The sequence below is a fragment of the Schistocerca cancellata genome, chromosome 1, assembly GCF_023864275.1.
Source record: "Schistocerca cancellata isolate TAMUIC-IGC-003103 chromosome 1, iqSchCanc2.1, whole genome shotgun sequence".
NCBI lineage: Eukaryota > Metazoa > Arthropoda > Insecta > Orthoptera > Acrididae > Schistocerca > Schistocerca cancellata.
Genome location: NC_064626.1, coordinates 130,548,521 through 130,570,595, shown reverse-complemented (window position 1 = coordinate 130,570,595; position 22,075 = coordinate 130,548,521). Strand labels below are relative to the sequence as shown.

Genomic DNA, 22,075 nt, shown 5'->3' with positions numbered 1-22,075 from the left:
TCATGTGCGCCGAACAGAAGTGCCCGATACCCGCATTGATGCGAGGTTTCGCGTTAGGAATGCAGTTAATTAGAACAGTCAAGCATACATCCGCTGCCCGCTTATTCATCGGCAGGTAAGCTTTGTGTAGCTGTAGCGTACGTACAGACAGAGGAATTCTTGAAAAGAACCATGCGCTACCGAGGACAAGGCATGTCTCCCGTTTCTGTTTCCGTGTGTTGACGTAAATAGAAGATTAAAAAAGAATTTATCTCAGTTCCAATATCCATACAAACTCTGTAGCGTATATTTATTTCGTAATTTTTTGTGAGAGGCATTAGTGTTAATTAGTGTCCTCGGTAGGCCGTTCCGTTTTCACCATTTTTATATTTACACTAGCTTTGTGACCGCTGATTCGCTTGCTTAGACTGTTTGGCCTGCAGAGTACTTTTTTGTTTTGTTTTTATTTAATCGAATTTTTATGTTGTTCACGCTAATCAAGGCCGTATAAGCATGGTCGTTTCCGAATGTACTTCTGACCAAAACGCAATTCTGGTAGGTGGCGTCCAAGGTTTTTATTACTCATACCTTTTTCGTTCTTGTGTAGATATCTCCATAGAAATTTTCATCCCCTAACAAATACGGCGTCACTGTCCCGCCGAGATAATTAGGTCCTTTTAGGACAATTATCTGAGCAAGCACCCACGCCAGCAAAAGGTTGCCCAACACGTGCTGTTCGGTAATGCAATGTATATAAAAGGTGGTAATAATTTATTTATTTTAGTCAGCAAAATGTCTTGGGTAAATGAGTATTTAAGCACGGGCAACCATGGCTCTATACAATACGACGGAGGTGTTTTATATCCGGGACCTGAGGAAGACATTGAAATGGGGGAAAGAATTCCATTAACAAATGTTAATCGTTCTCGTAGTACTAATGATATTCGAACAGTGCAAAGAGAGGATGCTGCTAATCGTATACGGTATGGCCATAATGCAGCATACGACGATTTGGATACCAGTGGCGAAACAGTTGAATTTGAACGCGTGCCTGACACAACGCCAGAAGAAAGCAATCTTGGAGTGCGGCGGCGCCGCCCAAATAGACCACGAAATCGTGGTCGAGGTCAACCCAGTGCAGATGCAGCAACCTCTAGCGAAACGGTGCCCTTGTTATCTGAAAGTGTCACGGACGGGGCAGCAATTAGCACAGCTCGTATTACAAGTTCAGGACAGATAGCGATAGCGGCTGGCGCGACGACTGCTGCCGCCGCAGGTGCTGCTTACGGCGTTACAAAACTAGTTGAACGTGTACAGAAGAAAGGATATACTTTACCTGGTAGTGATTACGTAGGACCTGGAAATCCTATAAATATAGACGCACCGCGCAGTGGAGCAGATGCCATTGCTAAAGAGCACGACGTTGGATACGATAATTTGCTAAAGGAAGCAAGGGAACGACCATTTACAGAAGAAGAAATTATACAACGAGTTCAACAATTGGATGCAAAAGCTATAATTGATTTTGCAATTGACTGGAGTCATACACGAAATTGGCATTCATTTGTTGGAAAGTACGGACTGAAATTGAAGACAGCTGTTGAACAACATATCGGAAAAGTTTTGTACCCGCAACAACCGAATGCCGAAAAAACAGGTGTGTAAATTTAATTTTTGTTGTTTATAATATTTGTTGGTTATATTTTTAATTGTAACGTTTCTTGCCTTCAGAATTATGAAATTCCACCGTGGGAACGGTCTAATTGGGAGTTTATGCATGAAGGCCAGAAACGGTATGCCTATGAACAATGGCTAATGTCTCGTGTTCGTCGTGGTTTGCCTATAGATCACGACCGCCCATCAACATCTGGTTCAGCCTCTCGAACAAGTTCTGTAGACGAACATCACGTCGACGAAGAAGTATCACATAGCGAAGAAGACGAAGACGAAGAAGCACCAGAAGAAATACAACAACATTCTGCACCACAACGTTTAGTACCATACTCTGACAGTGACGAAGGTATGAGTTCGCCAATGCAGGTAGATTCAGGTAAACGACAGGCTGCAGCAGGTCAATCTGGTGGATCTAAGAAGAAAAAAACGTTAACAGGCACCGCAGCACCATCTGCTAATGTACTGGGTGATTCTGCTAATACTCGTGTTGATCCATTACCTGCTCCTTCTATATTAGATACTGGTAACATTACAAGATATCGCAAAGTTCATAGATTTTTCACATACGGTTTAGCATACAAAGTGATTGAACATGAAAAAGCAGTATGTATGATTACTCCTTTAGCAGAAATTCCCGTTGATCGGCCATTTCTGTATATGACGCCTTCTGAATTCGATTTATTGCCTGATGGTAGTAGAATTGTTCATTGTTCTGTAAAAGTGATTGCACGTAATCCTAGAATTGCTTTTCCGACAAATTCAAGTGATACAGAACTTGCAACATTAAATCAAAATAAGAATATGATTACAAGTGTAGGTATTAATTTGAAAATACCTGGTATTAATGTAAAGCCTACAGCATTTACTGCAAATGCACCTATGGAAACAACTGCTATAGATCATAAACGAAAGTTTGATCCCATTTGGAAGTCATGGTACGGTTATAGAAATGATGAAGCAGACTTCCTTACTAAAGTGCCTGCACATCAATTTGGACAACCAGTTAATTTAAAATATTATTATGCGTGTGTTTCTAGCTCAAAAGATAAGGGTTTACATAATTGGGGTTGGAAATGCGTACAGTCTTGTGTTTCTGAAGTAGATGCAGATGCACGAACAGGAAGTGTTATTGTTGACTATACGTATACTCCAACATTAGGTTTTCTGAAAATTCCAAAAGTGGCTAATGTTGATATTTTTCCTATTACAACTACTTCTCAAAATGTAATTCAAAGGTATAATATTAATGCCGACAAGCACTGTAATCCCTTTATGTCATGTGATAATTTTTCTTTAACCCCCTTTGAACCAGCAAGAATGGAAGAACAATTAGTGGGATCTGTTACTCCCGTCACAAATGGAGAAGTATCAGGATATAATAATTTAATAGAAAAAGCTGATATTGCTTCTGTGGGATATAATATTAGACTTCACGATACAAATGTTCAACCTAGCCTACATGTAGGCATTAATCCTACATATGCTTTAAGCACAAGCAGTTTAAATAGTGACGTTACAAAATATACTGATACTCAAATGTTGTTTGAAGTTATTGCAGAATGTTCAGTTTATGCAGATGGTCTAGAGACACATTATCCTAGAGCAACTGTATCAAATGTTCAAGTATCTGATATGATTTATATGTCTAATGTAAAAAGGAATGAGGAATCATCTGTTTATAAGGGTCAATACGAAATTAAACAAGTGTAATTTCAAATGTAACAATTATAATTTATTTTTATTTCTTGTAATAATTGACAATAAAATATACATTGTACAGATTCTTGTGTTTTATTTAATAATCAATATTATACATTTGGAGTAATTGAAAGAAAGCCAGAGGATACGGCTTTTTACAAGCATTTTTTAAATCATCAAACTTTCTCCACCTAATTGTACGTACACGAATTTCTTTAAAATCTGGGTGAGAACAAATAACTGGTTCAGAATTTGAAATTAACAATAACGGAGTACGTCTTAATATAGCGTCTCCTTTGTACTTTACTCTAATATTACAAGCAATACCTTCACACACTTTTTTAAAATCTTCAATTGCACCCTCCTCTAAAGAAATTTCATTACCAACAATGACACGTCTATTAACAGCATCTTGTAATGCAAACTGATTTGTTTTATTATTACAACGTCCAATGTGGCCAACATTTAAACCAAGTGAAATTATACAATCAAAAAACCAATGTTTGCCACTATTGGGTGGACCAACAATACATAATGTGTTTAATTTTTTATTTGGTACATATACACTATTACCTTCAAATTCTTGCCATTGATACAATCCTTTTTTATTGAACCAAGATACAAGATTTGTTAAAAATTTAGTAACTTCGTCAGTATCATCTGCACATTGAAACAATAAAAGTTTATTTAGCCAAGCAAGAGAATCCTGAAGAGTATAATAGTACTCCCAAACATTTGTGGAATGAGAATAAAAAATATTATCTTCTGAACCAGAAAACAATAAATTTTCTATACCATGTAAATCCAATTCATTTATGGTTTTTTTATACAATTCCAAACCCATATCGAAAAATCGTTTGAATTTAGGGTCAATCAAATTAATAAAATATGGATGAGCAGATGGTATTACATTCACTAAATTTTCTGGTGGTATACAATTGTATGACATTAATATGGAAAGTACCTTTTTTGCCGTCGTTTCAGGGTTGCACCTTTGGTAGTCAGAGATTGGCTTGCGCTTTGTATGAGGCCATTTACGTGAGCCATCTCTGGTGAGTTCTTGTTGCAACTGATCATTAATTCGAGGGTTTTCCCTTTCCAATACTGAGAGGGATCCCTCGATGAAACTGACCCATTGTACAATTTCAAATTCACCAGGCACTCTCTTATGGGTTCCTCTAATCCAAACTTGTCCCCGACTTGGCCTTTTTTGCAAGAAGAAATATATGAGTATATTGAACCAGTCGAGGTCGGACATGGCTGTGATTGCTCTCCTTCGTCGTGGACATTTCTTAATTCTGGTGGCAATAAATGGGTCAACCCTAAATCGGCATCTACATCGTCTAGAGGAGTATGTGCAATCGTGGACGAGGTGGATGTGGTCGTCATCATGTTTCCATATGATAATTTCTCCAGGGTAGACTGATGCGATAGAAGCAATTCGTCTACCAAATTCATCAATATCGTTCGGTCCTCTGATGACAATGACATCAGTGTAATACCATCGTTCTGAGATTTCAGATATTCGCAAAAGTTCTGGCAACCAAACGATAATTGTGAACAGGAATTTTCGAATTTCGTCAAACAATTCAAAATGGTGAATATGTATGTTCCTAAGGGTCCATCGGTGGCTCCCAACTGGCAGTGTAATCTCGTAGCTATCCAAATGAAGATTTTCAACGTTGGATTCGTCAGGTGAGCTTGAACCAGCGTGAAGATGGACTGAAAGATTTCCGTCAGCGTCTCCATTAGAGGTCTGCAAGTAATAAACCAGGTAAATCATCATCGTCGTCTTCGGAATCAAATACTTGGCTTAATGATCCACCACAACGTACACTTCTGAATAAAGGAAAATTGGCACAGAACATGCACCAAAGGCTATATTGCTTAATTTGTGGAGGACAAATTACACCATTTGAAAAATATGGTGGCTTGGTAACCATATTAATTTTCATATCAGTTAGAAGTGGATGTAGTAGCGGATTTTGCCAGGAATCTGATAATTTATATAAGCAATTTTCACAAATGGTAAATACGAATTGCTTATAAGTAATTTCATAAAAAAACATTTTAATTTTAAATCGACTTTGCCAGAATGTAGTAGTATCGAAGAAAGACATTGTGGTTAAAGCGAGTGTCTCCCATGGAACTGGAATTCCAGCTCTTATTTTGGAAGCTGCTTCTATTGCATCATTTACAATTTCGTTTATCATTGGGACATTTTCACTTCTATCAAAAATATAGCATTCTGGCAGTCTATATGAATTCAGCATGAAATTGAATTTTGAATATCTGAATTCCAGTAAAATATCATCTCGTATGGTTTGTGGTACTTCTAATTGATACACATCTAAAGCATTTGTAAGTCTTCCACAAACAGCAATTCGTGCAAGTTTGTACAAAGTGTCCATTATACAGAAATGTGCTTACTGTTTCTGGGAGCTCGTCACACACAATAGACTTTTTCGAGGTGTAGTCAGAGGACATACTGTGAAGACAACAATTTTACGCCCCTTATATACTAGATTGGTTGCTAAGCAATTTCAGTTATCAATACTTACATTTCTATCACTCGATACAGCACGTGTTGGGCAACCTTTTGCTGGCGTGGGTGCTTGCTCAGATAATTGTCCTAAAAGGACAAATTATCTCGGCGGGACAGTGACGCCGCCATCGCGACCTTGGGACCCGGGGGCCCCTTTTTTTTTATCAGTTGCAGACCCTCATGAATCGAAACATGACTGCGTCGCGTCGTTTCATGATTCGAGGGTCTGCAACTTCTATGCGAGAAGTGGAATACCATTTTCCTTCAATTTAGATTCAATTTTTTTTTAATCTAACGAAACATTTTCTTAAAACATTTTCATCTCGTATAGCACTTCATTAGGGGTGGAATTTCTAGAGCCGGCCGCGGTGGCCGAGCGGTTCTAGGCACAACAGTCTGGAGCCGCGCGACCACTGCGGTCGCAGGTTGGAATCATGCCTCGGGCATGAATGTGTGTGATGTCTTTAGGTTAGTTAGGTTTAAGTGGTTCTAAGTTCTAGGGGACTGATAACCTCAGAAGTTAAGTCCCATAGTGCTCAGAGCCATTTGAACCATTTTTTGATTTTTTCAGAAACACTGAAACATATTTTTTTGTTTTGTTTGCAACCGAGAAGTCAAATACCAATCATCACAGATGTAGCCTTAAAATCCTCTAATAGCTCCTTAGTAACTATTTATTTTCAAGAAAACTTTCACCAACTACTTTAGTCCCTTAGTGGTTGAATTTCAGAAATGCTGAAAGTTTCTTTTTTTTTGTTTTCTGACTGAGAATTTTCGTAGTTCTAGAGTTCTAGCTTCAAATTCCCTTAATAGCGACATACTTTCAAAAAGTCTTTCATCCCCTATTTCACCACCTTTTGAGGCACCAGTGATCTAGCGGTAGCGTCCTTGATCGGTAACGAAAGTATCTTCTCGATCCAGGGTTCGAAACCCGCCACCGCTTAAATAATGATTGATAATCAGCGCTGGCGGTCGAAGACTTCCGGCATTAGAAGTCACTGTCATTCTGCCGAGGGCCCTGTCAGAAAGAATGCGGAGGAGCGGACAGAGGTTCAGGGCACTCTCTTGTCCTTGGGGTGGGATGCTGCCCCTAAAGGTGGAAGAATCAGCTATGATCAATGGACACCTGACGGGTATTCACAGGATATGCGCAACTGAAAACGTGTCATGATGATATCTCCATCGGCAAAAGATTCCGGAATAGTCCCCCATTCGGATCGTCGGGGGGGGGGGGGGGGGGGGGAAGGAGGGGGGGACTGACAAGGAGGAGGTGAATAACCAACGATAGGATAACGTTCTACAAGTATGGACAAGTATGGACAAGTATGGAATTGGAATGTCAGGAGCTTGAACGTGGTAGGGAAGCTAGAAAATCTGCAAAGGGAAACGCAAAGGCGCAATATAGATATAGGAGGGGACAGTGATGTGAAATGGAAAGAAAACATGGATGAGTAGTTGGTAATATAAACAGGAGCGCTAAATCGTATAACGTGAATAGGATACGTTATGAATAAGAAAGTAGGGCAGAGATTGTATTACTGCGAATAGTTCAGTGATGGGATAGTTCTTATCAGAATCGACAGCAAACCAAAACAGACAACGATAGTTCAGGTATACATGCCGACGTCACAAGCTGAAGATGAAGATATACACAAAATATATGAGGATATTGGAAGGGTAATGCAATAAATAAAGGGTGATGGAAATCTAATAGTCATGGGTGACTTGAATGCAGTTGTAGGGGAAGGAGTGGAAGAAAATGTTACAGGAGAATGTGGGCTTTGGGCGAGGAATGAGAGAGGAGAAAGTCTAATTGCGTTCTGTAATAAATTTTAGCTAGTAATAGCGAATACTCTGTTCAAGGATCACAAGAGGAGGAGGTATACTTGGAAAAGGCCAGGAGATACGGCAAGACTTCAGTGAGATTAGAGCATGGTCAGACAGAGTTTCCGAAATACCGCCTGACTTTCTTAAAAATATCATCCACACAATCCCGAAAACTGAGAGAGCTGACATGTGCGAGAATTATCGCACTAACAGCTTAACAGGTCACGAATTCAAGTTGCTTGCAAAACAATATACAGAAGAACGGAAAAGAAAATTGAGAATGTGTTAGATGATCAGTTTGAGTTTAAGATAGGTAAAGACACCAGAGAGACAATTATGACGTTGCGGTTGATAATGGAAGCAAGACTGAACAGAAATCAAGACACCTTCACGGGCTTTGTCGACCTGGAAAAAGCGTTCAACAGTATAAAATGGTGCAACATGTTCGAAATTCTCAGTAAAATAGGGATAAGCTGTAGGGAGAGACGAGTAATATACGTACAAGAGTCAAGAGGGAATAATAAGAGTGGACGACCAAGAACGAAGTGCTCGGATTAAAAAGGGTGTAAGGCAGGGCTGTAGTCTTTCTGTCCCACTATTCAATCTCTACATCGAAGAAGCAATGATGGAAATTAAAAAAAAAAAAAGGCTCAGGACCGGAATTAAAATTCAAGGTGAAGGGATGGCAATGATACGATCGGCTGATGACATCGCTATCCTCAGTGTTAGTGAAGAAGAACTGTATGATCAGCTGAGTGGAATGAGTAGTCTAATGAGCACATAATATGGACTGAGAGTAAATCGAAGAAAGACGGAAGTAATGAGAAGCAGCAGAAACGAGAACACCGAGAAACTCAACATCAGGACTGACGACCATGAAGCAGATGAAGTAAGCTACTTAGGCAGCAAAATAACCAATGACGGACCCAGCTAGGAGGCTAGTACTGGCTAAAAGGGAATTCCTGGCCAAGAGAAGTCTACTAGTATCAAACATAGGCCTTAATGTGAGGAAGAAATTGCTGAGAATGTACGTTTGGAGCACAGCATTGTGTGGTACTGAAACGTTGACTGTGGGAAAACCGGAACGGAGGAGAATCGAAGTATTTGAGACGTACTGCTATAGACGAATGTTGAAAATTATGTGGACTGATGAGGTGAGGAATGAGGATGTTCTGCCTAGAATCGGAAAGGAACACTGACATCTGTCAAGACATGAGGGAATGACTTCCATGGTACTAGAGGCAGCTGTAGAAGGGAAAAACTGGAGAGGAAGACAGAATTGAAATACATCCAGCAAACAACTGAGAACGTAGGTTGCAAGCGCGACTCTGGGATAAAGGGCTAGAACACTGATCAAGCAAATATAAAAATAAATGAATGAAAGAGTAGAATTTCGGACACTCGCTCCTTAAACGATGCTTACAGTATAAGATCTACACCCTGCACAAACTTTAAGTTTCTATCCTGAGCGGTTTGGTCTGGGCGATGAGGGGTCAGTGAATCAGTCTGACCCCATTTCACCGCCTTAGAGGTTCAATTTTCAGAAACGCTGAAACGTGTATCTTTTTTAAATTTGTAGCCGAAAAGTCAAACACCAATGTTCATAGAGGTAGCTTTACAAATATTTTAGTAGCAATTTAATAACATATTTTCAAAAAAAGGTTTCACGCACTATTTCACAGTAATAGGGCTAAATTTCTAAATGTCATAGTGCATCGTTTGCCCACAATGGGGGTTGTTGTATATTTCGAAGCTGGACACCCTAATAGCCAATAGCTGAGATGGAAAATCCTAAATGTTTCACCATCAGCAGAGATTTACCACAAATGTGTAGCCTGATATCATTCATGACTATTTGACTGGACCCTGTCATCTTCCTAACAAGCTATGTTAAGGAAATTACCGTATGTTTCTCAGTGAAGTACAATCGGAAATGCTAGAGAATGTCCCGCTAGCACCCACGCAACGATGGTGGTTCAAGCATGGCGGGGCGACTCTACTCTTTGTTGTTGATGTTACAGTTCATTTGGACAATGTTTTTTCCAGTTGGATTGGCAGGGGTAGGCCAGTACTGTGGCTACCGTATGCACCCAGCCTCACAGCTATGGGCTTCTCTTTGTGGGGGAAGACGAAGATTTGGTGCACCAGACACCGACAACCACTCCAGAAAAGATGGTTGGCCGAGTGTAACGTTTGATTGTTTGAACCATCTTAGAGAGTCATTAACACACAGGCGCAAATTGCGTATTAATATAAACGAACGACATTTTTAGCGATATCTCTAAAACGATATTTATCAAATTGCAGCTTGAACATCGTCTCTGAACTTCACTACAGAGCCAAAACATTTATGGCTCTGTAGAGGGGAAACGTTGCACGTGTGACGTTTCTTCCACATAAAAAGTTCTATCTTTTCATTACCTCCAAACACTGTCCGCCAGTTTAGCTGGCTGCTAACGTGCTTGTCTCTCACGCAATCGGGCCCAGGTCCGAATCCAGGCCGCGTTGGAGATTTCTTCCTTCGTTTTGTCGTTCTCATTATCATTTCGTCCTCATCACACGCGCGCAAGTCACCCAATGTAACTTCGAATGAAATAAGATTTGCACTTGGCTGCCGAACTTCTCCGAATGGGGCCTCTCCGCCAGCGATGCCATGCGCTCATCTCTATTTTACCTCCAAACATTAAAATATTGTGGACACATAGCTTTTTTACACGCAGTATATACATATATATTTAATCAGTAAAACGCAGAAAATATTTTGCTCGATGTTTTGTTGGTTTCTCCACATCCCCCCTAAGTTTCTCTCAGTATATCTGAAACCACTGTATAGATAAACATTATATCTATACAGTGGATCTCAGAAATTTAGAGAAAAACTTCGAGTGGTTGTAGACTGAAGAGGGTGTCTCGGGGAGAAAATCTAGGACGGAAACCCGTGACCGGATGCGTCATCCAACGACTTCGAAGTTTTAGGCGCCTGCTGCTACGCCACCTCTTCGAAGGGAAACGTGTCTTGTATGCCGACGGATCATAGGCGGAAATCTTGCAGTGATATCTGTTATTCAGTGATCGCTAGTGATAGCCACGGTGGCAAGTGGAGAAAACGGAGTTAGCAGCTGCGTAGATTGGCCTTGCATCCTATGAACGAAATGCTCTTTTCCCTTGGCGGTTGACGATTTGGGACACGGATTTTAATCTGCATTTTTTTTTCTATACATCGAAAACCACTGGAGATTTTAGAAGAAAAGTGAACAGCGAATGGAAACCAGTGCCCGAAGCTGTCGTCCACTGAGGCAAAAGAGCATCAGGTTCGTAGGGGACAACCCTTGGCTATGGCTATGCAGCAGGTAGCTCAGTCTTCTCCATTGGCGATCGTGGCGAGCAGTCGCGATCATTGAATAACAAACAATATTGCGAAACGTTGCGCCCACGGTCCATTGGCGTACAGAGTTACGTTTGCTGTCAAAGGTGTGGCCTGGTAGCAGGCGCCAGCATCTACAACTTCGTCGCACTGTGGAGATGTTGGACAGACATGGGTACTCATCATCATCTCTACAACCCTTCAAAGTTTGTCCCAACATGTCAGGGACACCCTGTGTTTTCAACATGTTTATCTAGTACAAATCTTCCTTTTTTGAAACGGTATTAAGTATCTGTAATGCTGGATTTACATTAGGAGGAAGAGTTGAAACATAGTGTTTAATGATTTCTGAGCATTTCGCCCGTAAAGTACTTCATGATGTGGACTGTCACTGATAATCAAACTAAAATACATTATTTTTATATGTCACTCATTTGTTGATCAGTGAGTGCTTCGATAGTTCACACCAACAAATTCAGGAGTAGAACTATGTTCTTACGTTCTTGGTGTTAGTGCAAAGCACAAACACCTTTTTACTGCAGCAAGCCAAGTAAAAACAGGTAGTATATCGTCCTTTGGTGTAGAACAGAAAGTTGCTTCATAATGCAAACATGGAATTTTCGTGATGCTGACGATGACGTGAACTATCGAAACATGTACTGATGAAATAATCAGGCAACTAGCATAGAAAACTGTTTGATATGTATTTACTTATTTGCCTCAGTCAAAGCAGGGCGCTTCTGGAGGAATGAAGAATGGTGGTAAATGGGATGCAAACATTTTCAAACATACTTGAAAAAAGAGACAGCATTGGTCGTATATTTTTTACTATCGCAAAATCGATTTTCTGTCACTGAGTGACCATCTTCAGTGCTGTATTGTATAACTTAAATTAGGATTCACTGTTGTCACTAAGCTTACGGCAATCACATAGCATAGTAAAAAAAATATATACGACCAATGCTGTCTCTTTTTTCAAGTATACCTGTTATCTGGTCGTAGTGCACAAGACAACATGGAGTCGCCAATCAATAAAATTTTCAAACATATAACCAAGTGCATGCAAATGCTTCTTTTTTTCATTTTTTTTCATTGTTCATTTTGGCGCCACCTTACTGAAATAGAGTTTATGTGGAGTTCTACTATTATTGGTAGTGAATACAAAGAGGGCAGCTCATGCCATGGGCTAATAATTCATCACAACGACTTATGCTACCATCTGCCTCGAGGAAACAGCATATGCGGCTAATTAACGTTCGTTTTTCCGCAGACAAGATAACGTAGAACGTTTGAAGAGTAACAGCATTGATGTAAATGCATACACCGAGCACATTACACGGTGATTGTTCAAGAGCGATCAACGTGGAAATTTGTTGCTCACGTTTCGCAGTTAAGTAACTTATAAATGGTTGGGAAAATCTCCCTTCATAATACACTGTCACAATTTTTAACCGGAACTCTGTGTTTCCTGTGAATAAATATTTTTGACTGTTGTCACTGACCAATAAACTACTAGCCTCAGTTAAATGTTTTTTGAGCCTGTAGCAGTATTAGTGTCCCTCCGAGCACTGTATACGTACATTTATCAGTATCTGTTTACTGTTTGGTTGTTTCACATTGAAACTTCCTAAATTTACGCGTGTCGTACTTTCGCGAATTGTAGACACAGTTTTCGATGTTTATTGCCTTTCCTTAACCAACTATGCAGTAAGTTTGGAGTGTTTTGGAGGATTCTGTTTTGTACGGGTGCGGATGCGTAGCGTATTTATATCAAAATCTGTGTGTCGTAATGTTGCATCGATAAGAAACATGAGGCCACTTACACATCATTAGCTCTGCCATCTTTGCCCAATCAGAGCACAGTAGGGCGTTTCTCATTGGTGGAAGGTTCAGGCCAAGTGGAATGTTTCGATTTGGCAGCTCTTTGGTGACAGTAGCCTTTACTTAGAAGTTGGACGATTCGTGCAGCGTTGTATCCAAGACGATGCGCGAATTAGTTCGATCTTTCGGGTAAACTGGATAATCCCTTCAACACAAATGGATATGTTACATGTAAATTTCTGAAGTATTTTACTTTTCTAATTTAAACGACGTTATTCAACTTGCGATTTGAGATAAGGGATTCTACTGTGAGTCTAATAATAGTGGGGCAGCTATTTTCCTTTTACACAGGATCGCTATAACTCTGGAGTTGATCCTATTTTATTTTTGGCACACAGACGAACTTTAGTGATGTGTGTAACCCAGGGTGACTTGATTCCATTAGAAAGTGCAGTTAAATGTATTACATTAACTCTCTAGTCCTTGGCTTCATCTCGTGGAGCATCTAGGGCACGTCTTTGTTTTATTACCTCGGAGCCAGGAGTGAGGTCCAACCCAGCGGCTTTAGCAGGCTGGAGTCTGCCTTCCATTTAACTACACGATTTTGGTATGAGGTTGGATTTGGTTAGGCGAGGTTAGGTTAGTGGTGCTCAAGTTGTAAGCTGCTGAATTGAGTCAGGCACATGCCCAAGTTTTTAAATGGTCAGGCATAACTGACTTCGTAGTCTTTGCTATTCGTCTCTTGGTCGGAGAGATTGGTTTTGAAAAAGGTCTGTGCGAAGAAGAGAGCTTATTGACTTAGAAATAGTTCGACATGCCCCTGTTTGGGACTTCGAATGTTGCGGAACTCTGAGGGCTAGTGGCCGTAGACTCATAGTCGGACTAACAGTAATTGAAGTTAAGATTTTCGTGCACTTTAACTGATTTGATGTATAGCTCAGTGCATTTCGCTTACAGTCGTTACTGTCTACAATGGATCTGCTTGCTCTGCAAAATTATTTATTTTGCTTTGTTGTATCTGCAATGTGTTCAGTAACAAACTGTGTTCGGCCTCCGCCGGCCGGGGTGGCCGAGCGGTTCTAGGCGCTACAGTCTGGAACCACGTGACCGCTACCGTCGCAGGTTCGAATCCTGCCTCGGGAATGGATGTGTGTGGTGTCCTTAGGTTAGTTAGGTTTAAGTAGTTCTAAGTTCTAGGCGACTGATTACCACAGAAGTTAAGTCCCATAGTGCTCAGAGCCACTTGAACCATTTGTTCGGCCTCCATTCGGAGTCAATTTGCGTGTGATTTGAATAACCGAATGATTAACATTGATCCTTCGGCTCTACCCACATTATAATTCCACACTACCATATTCTCAATTTTTTTCCTTTAATAATCCCAATCCACTTATTGATTTGTTTAATTTTTTCGCTGATTCGTCTCTGCTAAATCAATGTGCCTCATGAATGATCCATGATTCTTTAAGGGCTTAAAGCAACAATTCATGACCGAACGCCTTTTGATCAGTTGGGACGTATTCAGATCTAAGGTGCTACAGTCGCCTTCTGGTAGACAGCTAGTAGCGAATTGATCTGGAATGGTTATTAATTTTTCATTATTTGTAACCCGACGTCCAGTGAAGTTGCACCTTCATCCATGGTTCTCAGTATTTCGTGCCAGGAAAGGGCAAGTTGAGCAAATGGTTCAAATGGCTCTGAGCACTATGGGACTTAACATCTGAGGTCATCAGTCCCCTAGAACGTAGAACTACTTAAACCTAACTAACCTAAGGACATCACACACATCCATGCCCGAGGCAGGATTCGAACCTGCGACCATAGTGGTCGCGCGGTTCCAGACTGTAGCGCCTAGAACCGCTCGGCCACCCCGGCCGGCAACTAAATTAAGCTGCTAAATTCTGTCATTCCATGTGACAGTAAATGTTGGTACTCTTTTAAATTAAGTACAATAACTTACTCGATACTATAACGAATATTACTACTGCAGGCGATGTAACTTGATTGGCCCTTTACAAAGTAAATGTTGGTACTCTTTTAAATTAAGTACAATAACTTACTCGATACTATAACGAATATTACTACTGCCGGCGATGTAACTTGATTGGCCCTTTACAAAGGAAAATTCAGGACTACTTTCGCGGTTTAATTCTCGTTCCACTAAAAGAACGAGTGACACGGGTATTAGCTCAGTGGTGCTGAGAATCAGCTGAAATAGATACAACTGAACGAACCTTCATATCCGGTGTAATCCTTATCAGATTCTATACAGGACAGATATTTTTACATTGTGAAGATGGTGTATCAAGCATTTCTCGAAGTACACAGATGTTGTTGACAGTCGCCTGCAAAAAAATTTCTGAACGGAATACTCCGTTCCATGTCAGCCAACACGGATGCTGGACATCGATAACGTGAAACCAACTTGCGCTTTATTCAAATGACATCCTGAGAGCTACGGATTACGGCGGTCAGGCAGATGCAGTGTTCCTACTCTTTCCAAAAGCATCTGTCTCAGTACCATACGTTTGTTTACTGTCGAAAGTACTGTCATACGAGGTATCAAGCGAAATTTGTGACTGGACTGAGAAATTGTTTGTAGGAAGGATGCAGCATGCTTTGATAGAGAGTTGTCCACGGATATAAAAGTAACTTCAGAAGTGCCCCAGGGATGTGTGTTATGACCCTTGCTGCTGATGTTGTATATTAAGGACCTGACAGACAATGTAAATAGTGACCTTAAATTTTTTTAAGGTAGTACGAATATCTGCAATAAAATACTGAGTAATACTGCTCAAGTGTTAGGCACATTTTGATAAAATCTTATAAAGTGGTTCAGAGGTGTTCAGTCCTGCCCACTCGTCGCGTACAGAATGCCTAAGGAATGCTGCGTTCTCGGAATGATATACAACAATTCAAGCAAATAACAGTAATAGTTTTTATTACAAATAAGAAGAACAACAATACTTAACTTGTATTTACAGCAAGTGGTCGCAAGCGATGGGCGAGATGCAAATAAATCAGAGTCCGTTGCTATATGCAATGCTCATGAAAGTTTGTCACACAGTTTGTGGAACACTAATAACTCCTATCGTAGCAGATGTCTCACTACGTCATTACAACCAGTTTGGTTCTTATGACGTTCCGCACCTTTTCATTTCAACACTCCTTAACTATGGGAAGTACCCTCTGGCACGCACGACGCAGCACAAATGTAGGTGATGTAGGTATAACACCATTGTAAGAAAATTAAAGTGTTGTTTAAAAATTTCTTATTCTTTGCAAGTGTAAGAGCTGACGATCTGTTAAGTACAAATGTGTCTTTGTTTTCATGAAGTGTATTGCTTCTGAAATAGAATAAATCAGATCAAATTAAGCTTGTCAGAATTCTGTGAAGTAACAGAGACACGAAATTGTATTATAAGCAGATAAAGAATACTGCTGAGCAGCTCTTTTCTCACAAATTGAGTAGGGATAGATATCGAAATACATGAACAAAAATTTAAGATCTTTAATTCACGATAATTAGATTTCAGATGGCTAAGTTATGTTTTTACTTACTGTGAAATAAATCGAATAATACGCTCGTTTAGGAGTGACGTCTCGACAAGTTTATTATTCGTTATAAGCAGCCAGCAAAAGATACGTGTCGAAAGTCACTCCAACGCTAACATATTACCCGTCTTATTCCCCGAGATGAAAGTATATAGTGGATAAGTCTGGAAGCTAGATGGAACTGTTTGCAGATGATGCGGTTAACCATGAGAGGATAGACAACGGCAGAAGAATGTAGCTTACTGCAGGAAGATATGCATTGAATTGATGATTGTCTTGGAGACTGACTCTTGGCTCAGAACGTAAACAAATGCAAAATGTTGCTCATGAATAGGCGAAGAATGTCTTTGCTGTACGATTACATTATTGGTGAGACATCACTTGAAACTGCTGTAAACTACCCGGGAGTAACCATCCAAGGCGATCTGAAATGGCGAGCGCTACGCAGATGTTCAACGAACTCAAGCAGCAGACGCTGCAAGAGAGGCACTATCGATCACGCAGAGGTTTACTTGTGGAATCATGACATCGTGAACTAAACAGCTTGTGCTATTAGGGTTCTGTGCCTCAGTCCGTACAAACGGAACCCTTACGAATCGCTTTGTTGTACGTCTGTCTATCTGTCTGATTGTTAAGAATCCTTTTTTTCTCAGAAACGGCCAGACGTAACAACTTCACATTTCTGTCACGTATTAAGGTCTACGGTCTCCCGGCAGTCAAAAAATTTTAAGTTTCTACGTCAGTGCAGTCAACAGACACGGCCGTTTACATCACATATTTTGATACTCAAAAACTCACTGATCAGAAACTACAGAGTGCTCCCCGTTGACCTAGAATCATGAAATTTGCAAGGGCACACAGTTTTACAATACAAGCAGCGGAAAAAAATCCGAAAATTGTTAATTTGTAACTACACAACATGAAAAAATTTGTGTCATGGCACAAAATTCACAAAATTTCTTACGTAACTAGTGGGATACTTGGGTACTTGAGTAGTGCTAGTTATTGTAAGAAAACCATGAAACTAACGAAAAGCATTATTTATTTTGCAAAAATTCTGAGTAATCACAATGGCACTTTTAGTTATGAATTGAACAAGTTATATCCTGGTTCTTTTCGGAATGTGAAGTTACCTCTCAAGGATAGGACTCGCTAATGATATTTCTATATAAAGTTTAAGATTGTTATTGACTTGGCAGAATGGCTAAGAGGCACGCCTACTCAACTTGAATAATTATCCTTCAGAATGTTGCTAGGTACGGTCGAGGCTGCCGCGTGTGAAATGCAGTGAAGTGTACTGTGTGGAGGAAATATGGGGCTCGCAATAGCTGTAGCGCACAATGCCGTAAGCTGCAATGACTGCGGTCTGCGCCGCTCGTTGCTGACAAATAAGATAACTCTCGTTCTGTCTGGATTGACCTCCGCCAATCAAACTCTCCCTACACCTTGATGAAGTCAAGGATTCCTGTTCGCCCCTAGTCTAACTATTGGCGTGGTACACCGGTCAGATAACCAGTCCATCGCGATGCCACTCAAAAATTCGCTCGCAGGCGTTTAACTATAACTCTGTCCATTCACACCGCACAATAAGTGTGTCGGCCAACACAGTGACCAACGCTTAATCGTAAGGACTCAGTATAGAGTCGCACTTCGATTCGTTCTCGACAGAGGTGCTCTCCCAGTCAAGTACTGAGGAGAGACTTGTTCCTCGCTTCAAGAGCGACAATGGAACAGCGCCTCTCCATGCCAGACGTGAAGGGGTATATCTTTCGGTCTCTTCCATTACTCTTTCAGCTCAGGGCGTCAGAAATATCGTCTGCCAATCAGCATTGCTCTCCTAAAACAGGAGAATGACGTTTCGTTTAAGGTGACCAATCAGGAAATCTTTAGTAACGGCGTTTGCTGTCTCCCTGTGAAAATCTCTGAAACTGTGTGTTATGTATAAAGAATGCGTAGGTTGGTCGCTCCCACACAGTGTAGCGGAATTTTCTTTTAAGCCAAACATGGGGTCGTTCCCCCTTTCACTTGGGCACATGCTGTCTGCTCCACGGGCGGCCGAGGTTAACTCGTCCTCTGAAGGGACTGGCCTCCCTGTGTGTGGTCTGCCTCTCTCGAACTAAAAGCTCCTGTGACCATCGTGTCTGGAATGTATGTGTGTACGGCAGCCTGGAGTATTTCAACCCCGATGCACGCTTGTTATTTGCATATCGTTTACATGAATTCATACAACATTGACTTTATCTTATCGAGTTTGGGATCGAATGAAGCGTCGTGATATGCAGAATATGATTGTGAGGGCAGAATATGTAAGCAACGAAGGTCAGGAGACCACGACGTCTTACACCTGTCAGAGTCGTAACTAGATGTATCAGGGGTCCCATATCACTCCAACTGTACACGCCCCACACGATTACTGAGTGTCCACCAGCTTGAACAGCCCCCTGCTGACATGCAGGGTCCATGGACTCATGAGGTTGCCTCCATACTCGTCCACCTCCATCCGCTCGATACAATTTGAAACGACACTTGTCCAACCGGCAACGTGTTTCCAGTCACGAACAGTCCAATGTCGGTGTTGACGGGCCCACGAAAGGCATGAAGCTTTGTGTCGTGCAGTCATCAAGAGTACACTTACAGGCCTTAGGTCCCGAAAGCCCATATCGATTATGCTTCGTTGAATGGTTCGCACGCTGGCACTTGTTGATGCACGAGCATTGAAATCTGCAGCAATTTGCGGAAGGGTTGCACTCCTCGCACGCTGAACGACACTCTTCAGTCGTCGATGGTCCCGTTCTTTGCAGAATCTTTTTCCGACCGTAGCGGTGTCGGAGATTTGGTGTTTTACAGGATTCATGATATTCACAGTACACTCGTGAAGTGGTCGTACGGGAAAATCGCCACTTCATAGCTACCTCGGAGACGCCGTGTCCTATCGCTCGTGCGCCGGCTGTAACTCCACGTTCAAACTTACGTAAATCTTGATAACCTGCGGTTACAGCAACAGTAACTGACCTATGAAATGCTCCAGACACTTGTTGTCTTATATAGGCGTTGCCGACCGCAGCGCCGTATTCGGCATGTTTACATATCTCTGTACTTGATCACATATGCCTATACCAGTTTCTTTGGCGCTTCAGTGTAATAACAGCAATGATAGCAATGGCTGTACCATGTTACTTGTGCATCAGCAACGGAGACAGCGTTAGTAAGTGTGCATTTTAAACTGTTAGTTGTTCATCTTCATGTACCACTTTCCCAATGCTGTCCTCACTTGTCTGTTTAGACCAGGGGCGGGCAAACGTTGCACGCGGCTCATGAGCACACAGCGCTGCACGTGTGCTGCTCGCGTGCAATCGTCGACAGGGGCAGTGGCGACAGCCAGCAGGTTGCGGCAGTGTAGTACCAGGCTAAGATGCGGACGTTGAAGCGAAGCGACCACTACGTAGTGAACGTTGTATTTCAATAACAGGAAAATGCAGAGTGAATCAAGGAAACGGAGAATTGGAGATTTGCTATCTTTTAAAAATGAATGGGAGAATCATTTTTTTCTCTGTGCAAAAACGTGAAAATTGGAAATGTGACAGTATTCTAGCTGGTCAGCGGAAGTTAAATATTGAACGCCATTATAATAAATTTCAGTACGTTGCCGTTCTTGGTGCAATAAAAGAGGAATTTCTCAAGCGATTTGGGGATATATCTTACTTATCACAAGGTTTTGAATAGTTCTCGAGACAATCTGCTGTTTCTGTAGATGATATTCATCCCAGTTTGCAAATGGAATTAATAGATCTACAGCGTAATTCTCGTCTGAGAGACAAGTTCCTTTTGGCAAGACGTGTAATAGATTTTTATCACGACTTTCTACAGCAAGAGTTTCCTCGTCTCCATCGTGAAGCCATGAAGATAATGTCAATGTTTCGCTCGACATACGTTTGTGAGAGATTTTTTTCTGTTATGAAAGTCTCGGTTAAGAGCAAACATCAGTAATGAAAATTTACGTAACTGTTTGCGTTTGTCTGTATGTAGAAATTTTGTTGCAGACATTAAACGTATTGTAAACTCCACCTGTGATAATTAAATAAAACGTATCGTAGGTAATAGGTACTCTTTCAAACCATGATTACTTTCAAGCACTCCTACTAACCTTATTCCTTCATTCAATAAAGCAGGCCAGGAAACAAGGCGCATTACAGAGGAAGAAGCGGAGAGACGGTATGGCGGGGAGGGGAGAGAAGCGGGTGGCCAGCTTGCCCCTGTGTGCGCGCAGAACACCTGTTAACCGCACGCGTGCATGTGCACCGCACACGTGCAGGATTACTGCCCGCCCCTGGTTTAGACATTACTTGCTGTACGTGGATGCGGAGCGGCAGAGACGCGTGACGGCCGGCGCGCGCGCCTTCCGCGGCCCACACGATGCCAGGGGGTCGGCGCGGCTGCTCGCTCCTGGAGGAAGTTCTGCGTGTAGCACACGCCGCGCCGCGGGGCGCCGCCTTTGTGTAAGCCGTAATTACTCGCAGCCCGGCCTCCAGCGACAAGAAGCACTTCAAAGGCCGCCGCCGCGACCTGCCCGCTTCTCGGGGCTCTCCTCCGGTTTTTTCGCAAAAAATTAAGAACGCGGATAAGTTCATTTCAAAGCGCACAGTTCGCCGCACACTCTTGGTGATCAACATTAAGACTCTTAAAGAGATGGGGAAGTTGTAAAACTGTGGCCTGCGGTTAATTTAAGACTAGAATCTCAAAAGGAAAGAACACTATTTCTTGGTTCGTTAGTGCGTTAATAAGTGGAAGAGTAGTATGTGAAGTTAAACTAGTAAGTAAACACAATTTAAAAAGTAAAGTTACTAACGCTAGCCTTACAAAATCTAACGTCTCCAAACGAGAATGCACGCTCTCTAGGCGATCTGCACTGGTGAATTCTGCACCTACACCTAATCTCTGTAATCCCCTTACGATGAGTAGCGGAGGGTATTTTTGCTGGTTCAACCGCGGAAGAGGCGTGAGCTGAAGGAGAATGACGCAGGTGCAGATCGCCGAAGAAGAGATAGCAACAGCAGACCAGTGTGCCCCACGTTTTCGTGTACATATCACGATGGCAGACGGACAACTTGTTCGCCAACAGCAGTGCGGTTTGTTATCCTGTACACACACACACACACACACACGCACACACTTATACAGGGTAGTTCAAAAATGACCAGTATATTTGAAACGGCAATAAAAACTAAACGAGCAGCGATAGAAATACACCGTTTGTTGCAATATGCTTGGGACAACAGTACATTTTCAGGCGGACAAACTTTCGAAATTACAGTAGTTACAATTTTCAACAACAGATGGCGCTGCAAGTGATGTGAAAGATATAGAAGACAACGCAGTCTGTGGGTGCGCCATTCTGTACGTCGTCTTTCTGCTGTAAGCGTGTGCTGTTCACAACGTGCGAGTGTGCTGTAGACAACATGGTTTATTCCTTAGAACAGAGGATTTTTCTGGTGTTGGAATTCCACCACCTAGAACACAGTGTTGTTGCAACAAGACGAAGTTTTCAACGGAGGTTTGATGTAACCAAAGGACCAAAAAGCGATACAATGAAGGATCTGTTTGAAAAATTTCAA

At 41.6% G+C, this 22,075-nt stretch overlaps 1 protein-coding gene across 1 annotated transcript; it reads left to right on the top strand.

The window, feature by feature from the left end:
- Nucleotides 1-771: 771 nt before the first annotated feature.
- On the top strand, nucleotides 772-21,073 carry LOC126098319 (uncharacterized). Its single transcript, XM_049910602.1, has 3 exons — nucleotides 772-1,636; nucleotides 1,826-3,359; nucleotides 20,776-21,073. Exons 1-3 carry the CDS (start codon nucleotides 772-774, stop codon nucleotides 21,071-21,073), a joined length of 2,697 nt encoding a protein of 898 aa, XP_049766559.1.
- The last annotated feature ends 1,002 nt before the right edge of the window (nucleotides 21,074-22,075 follow it).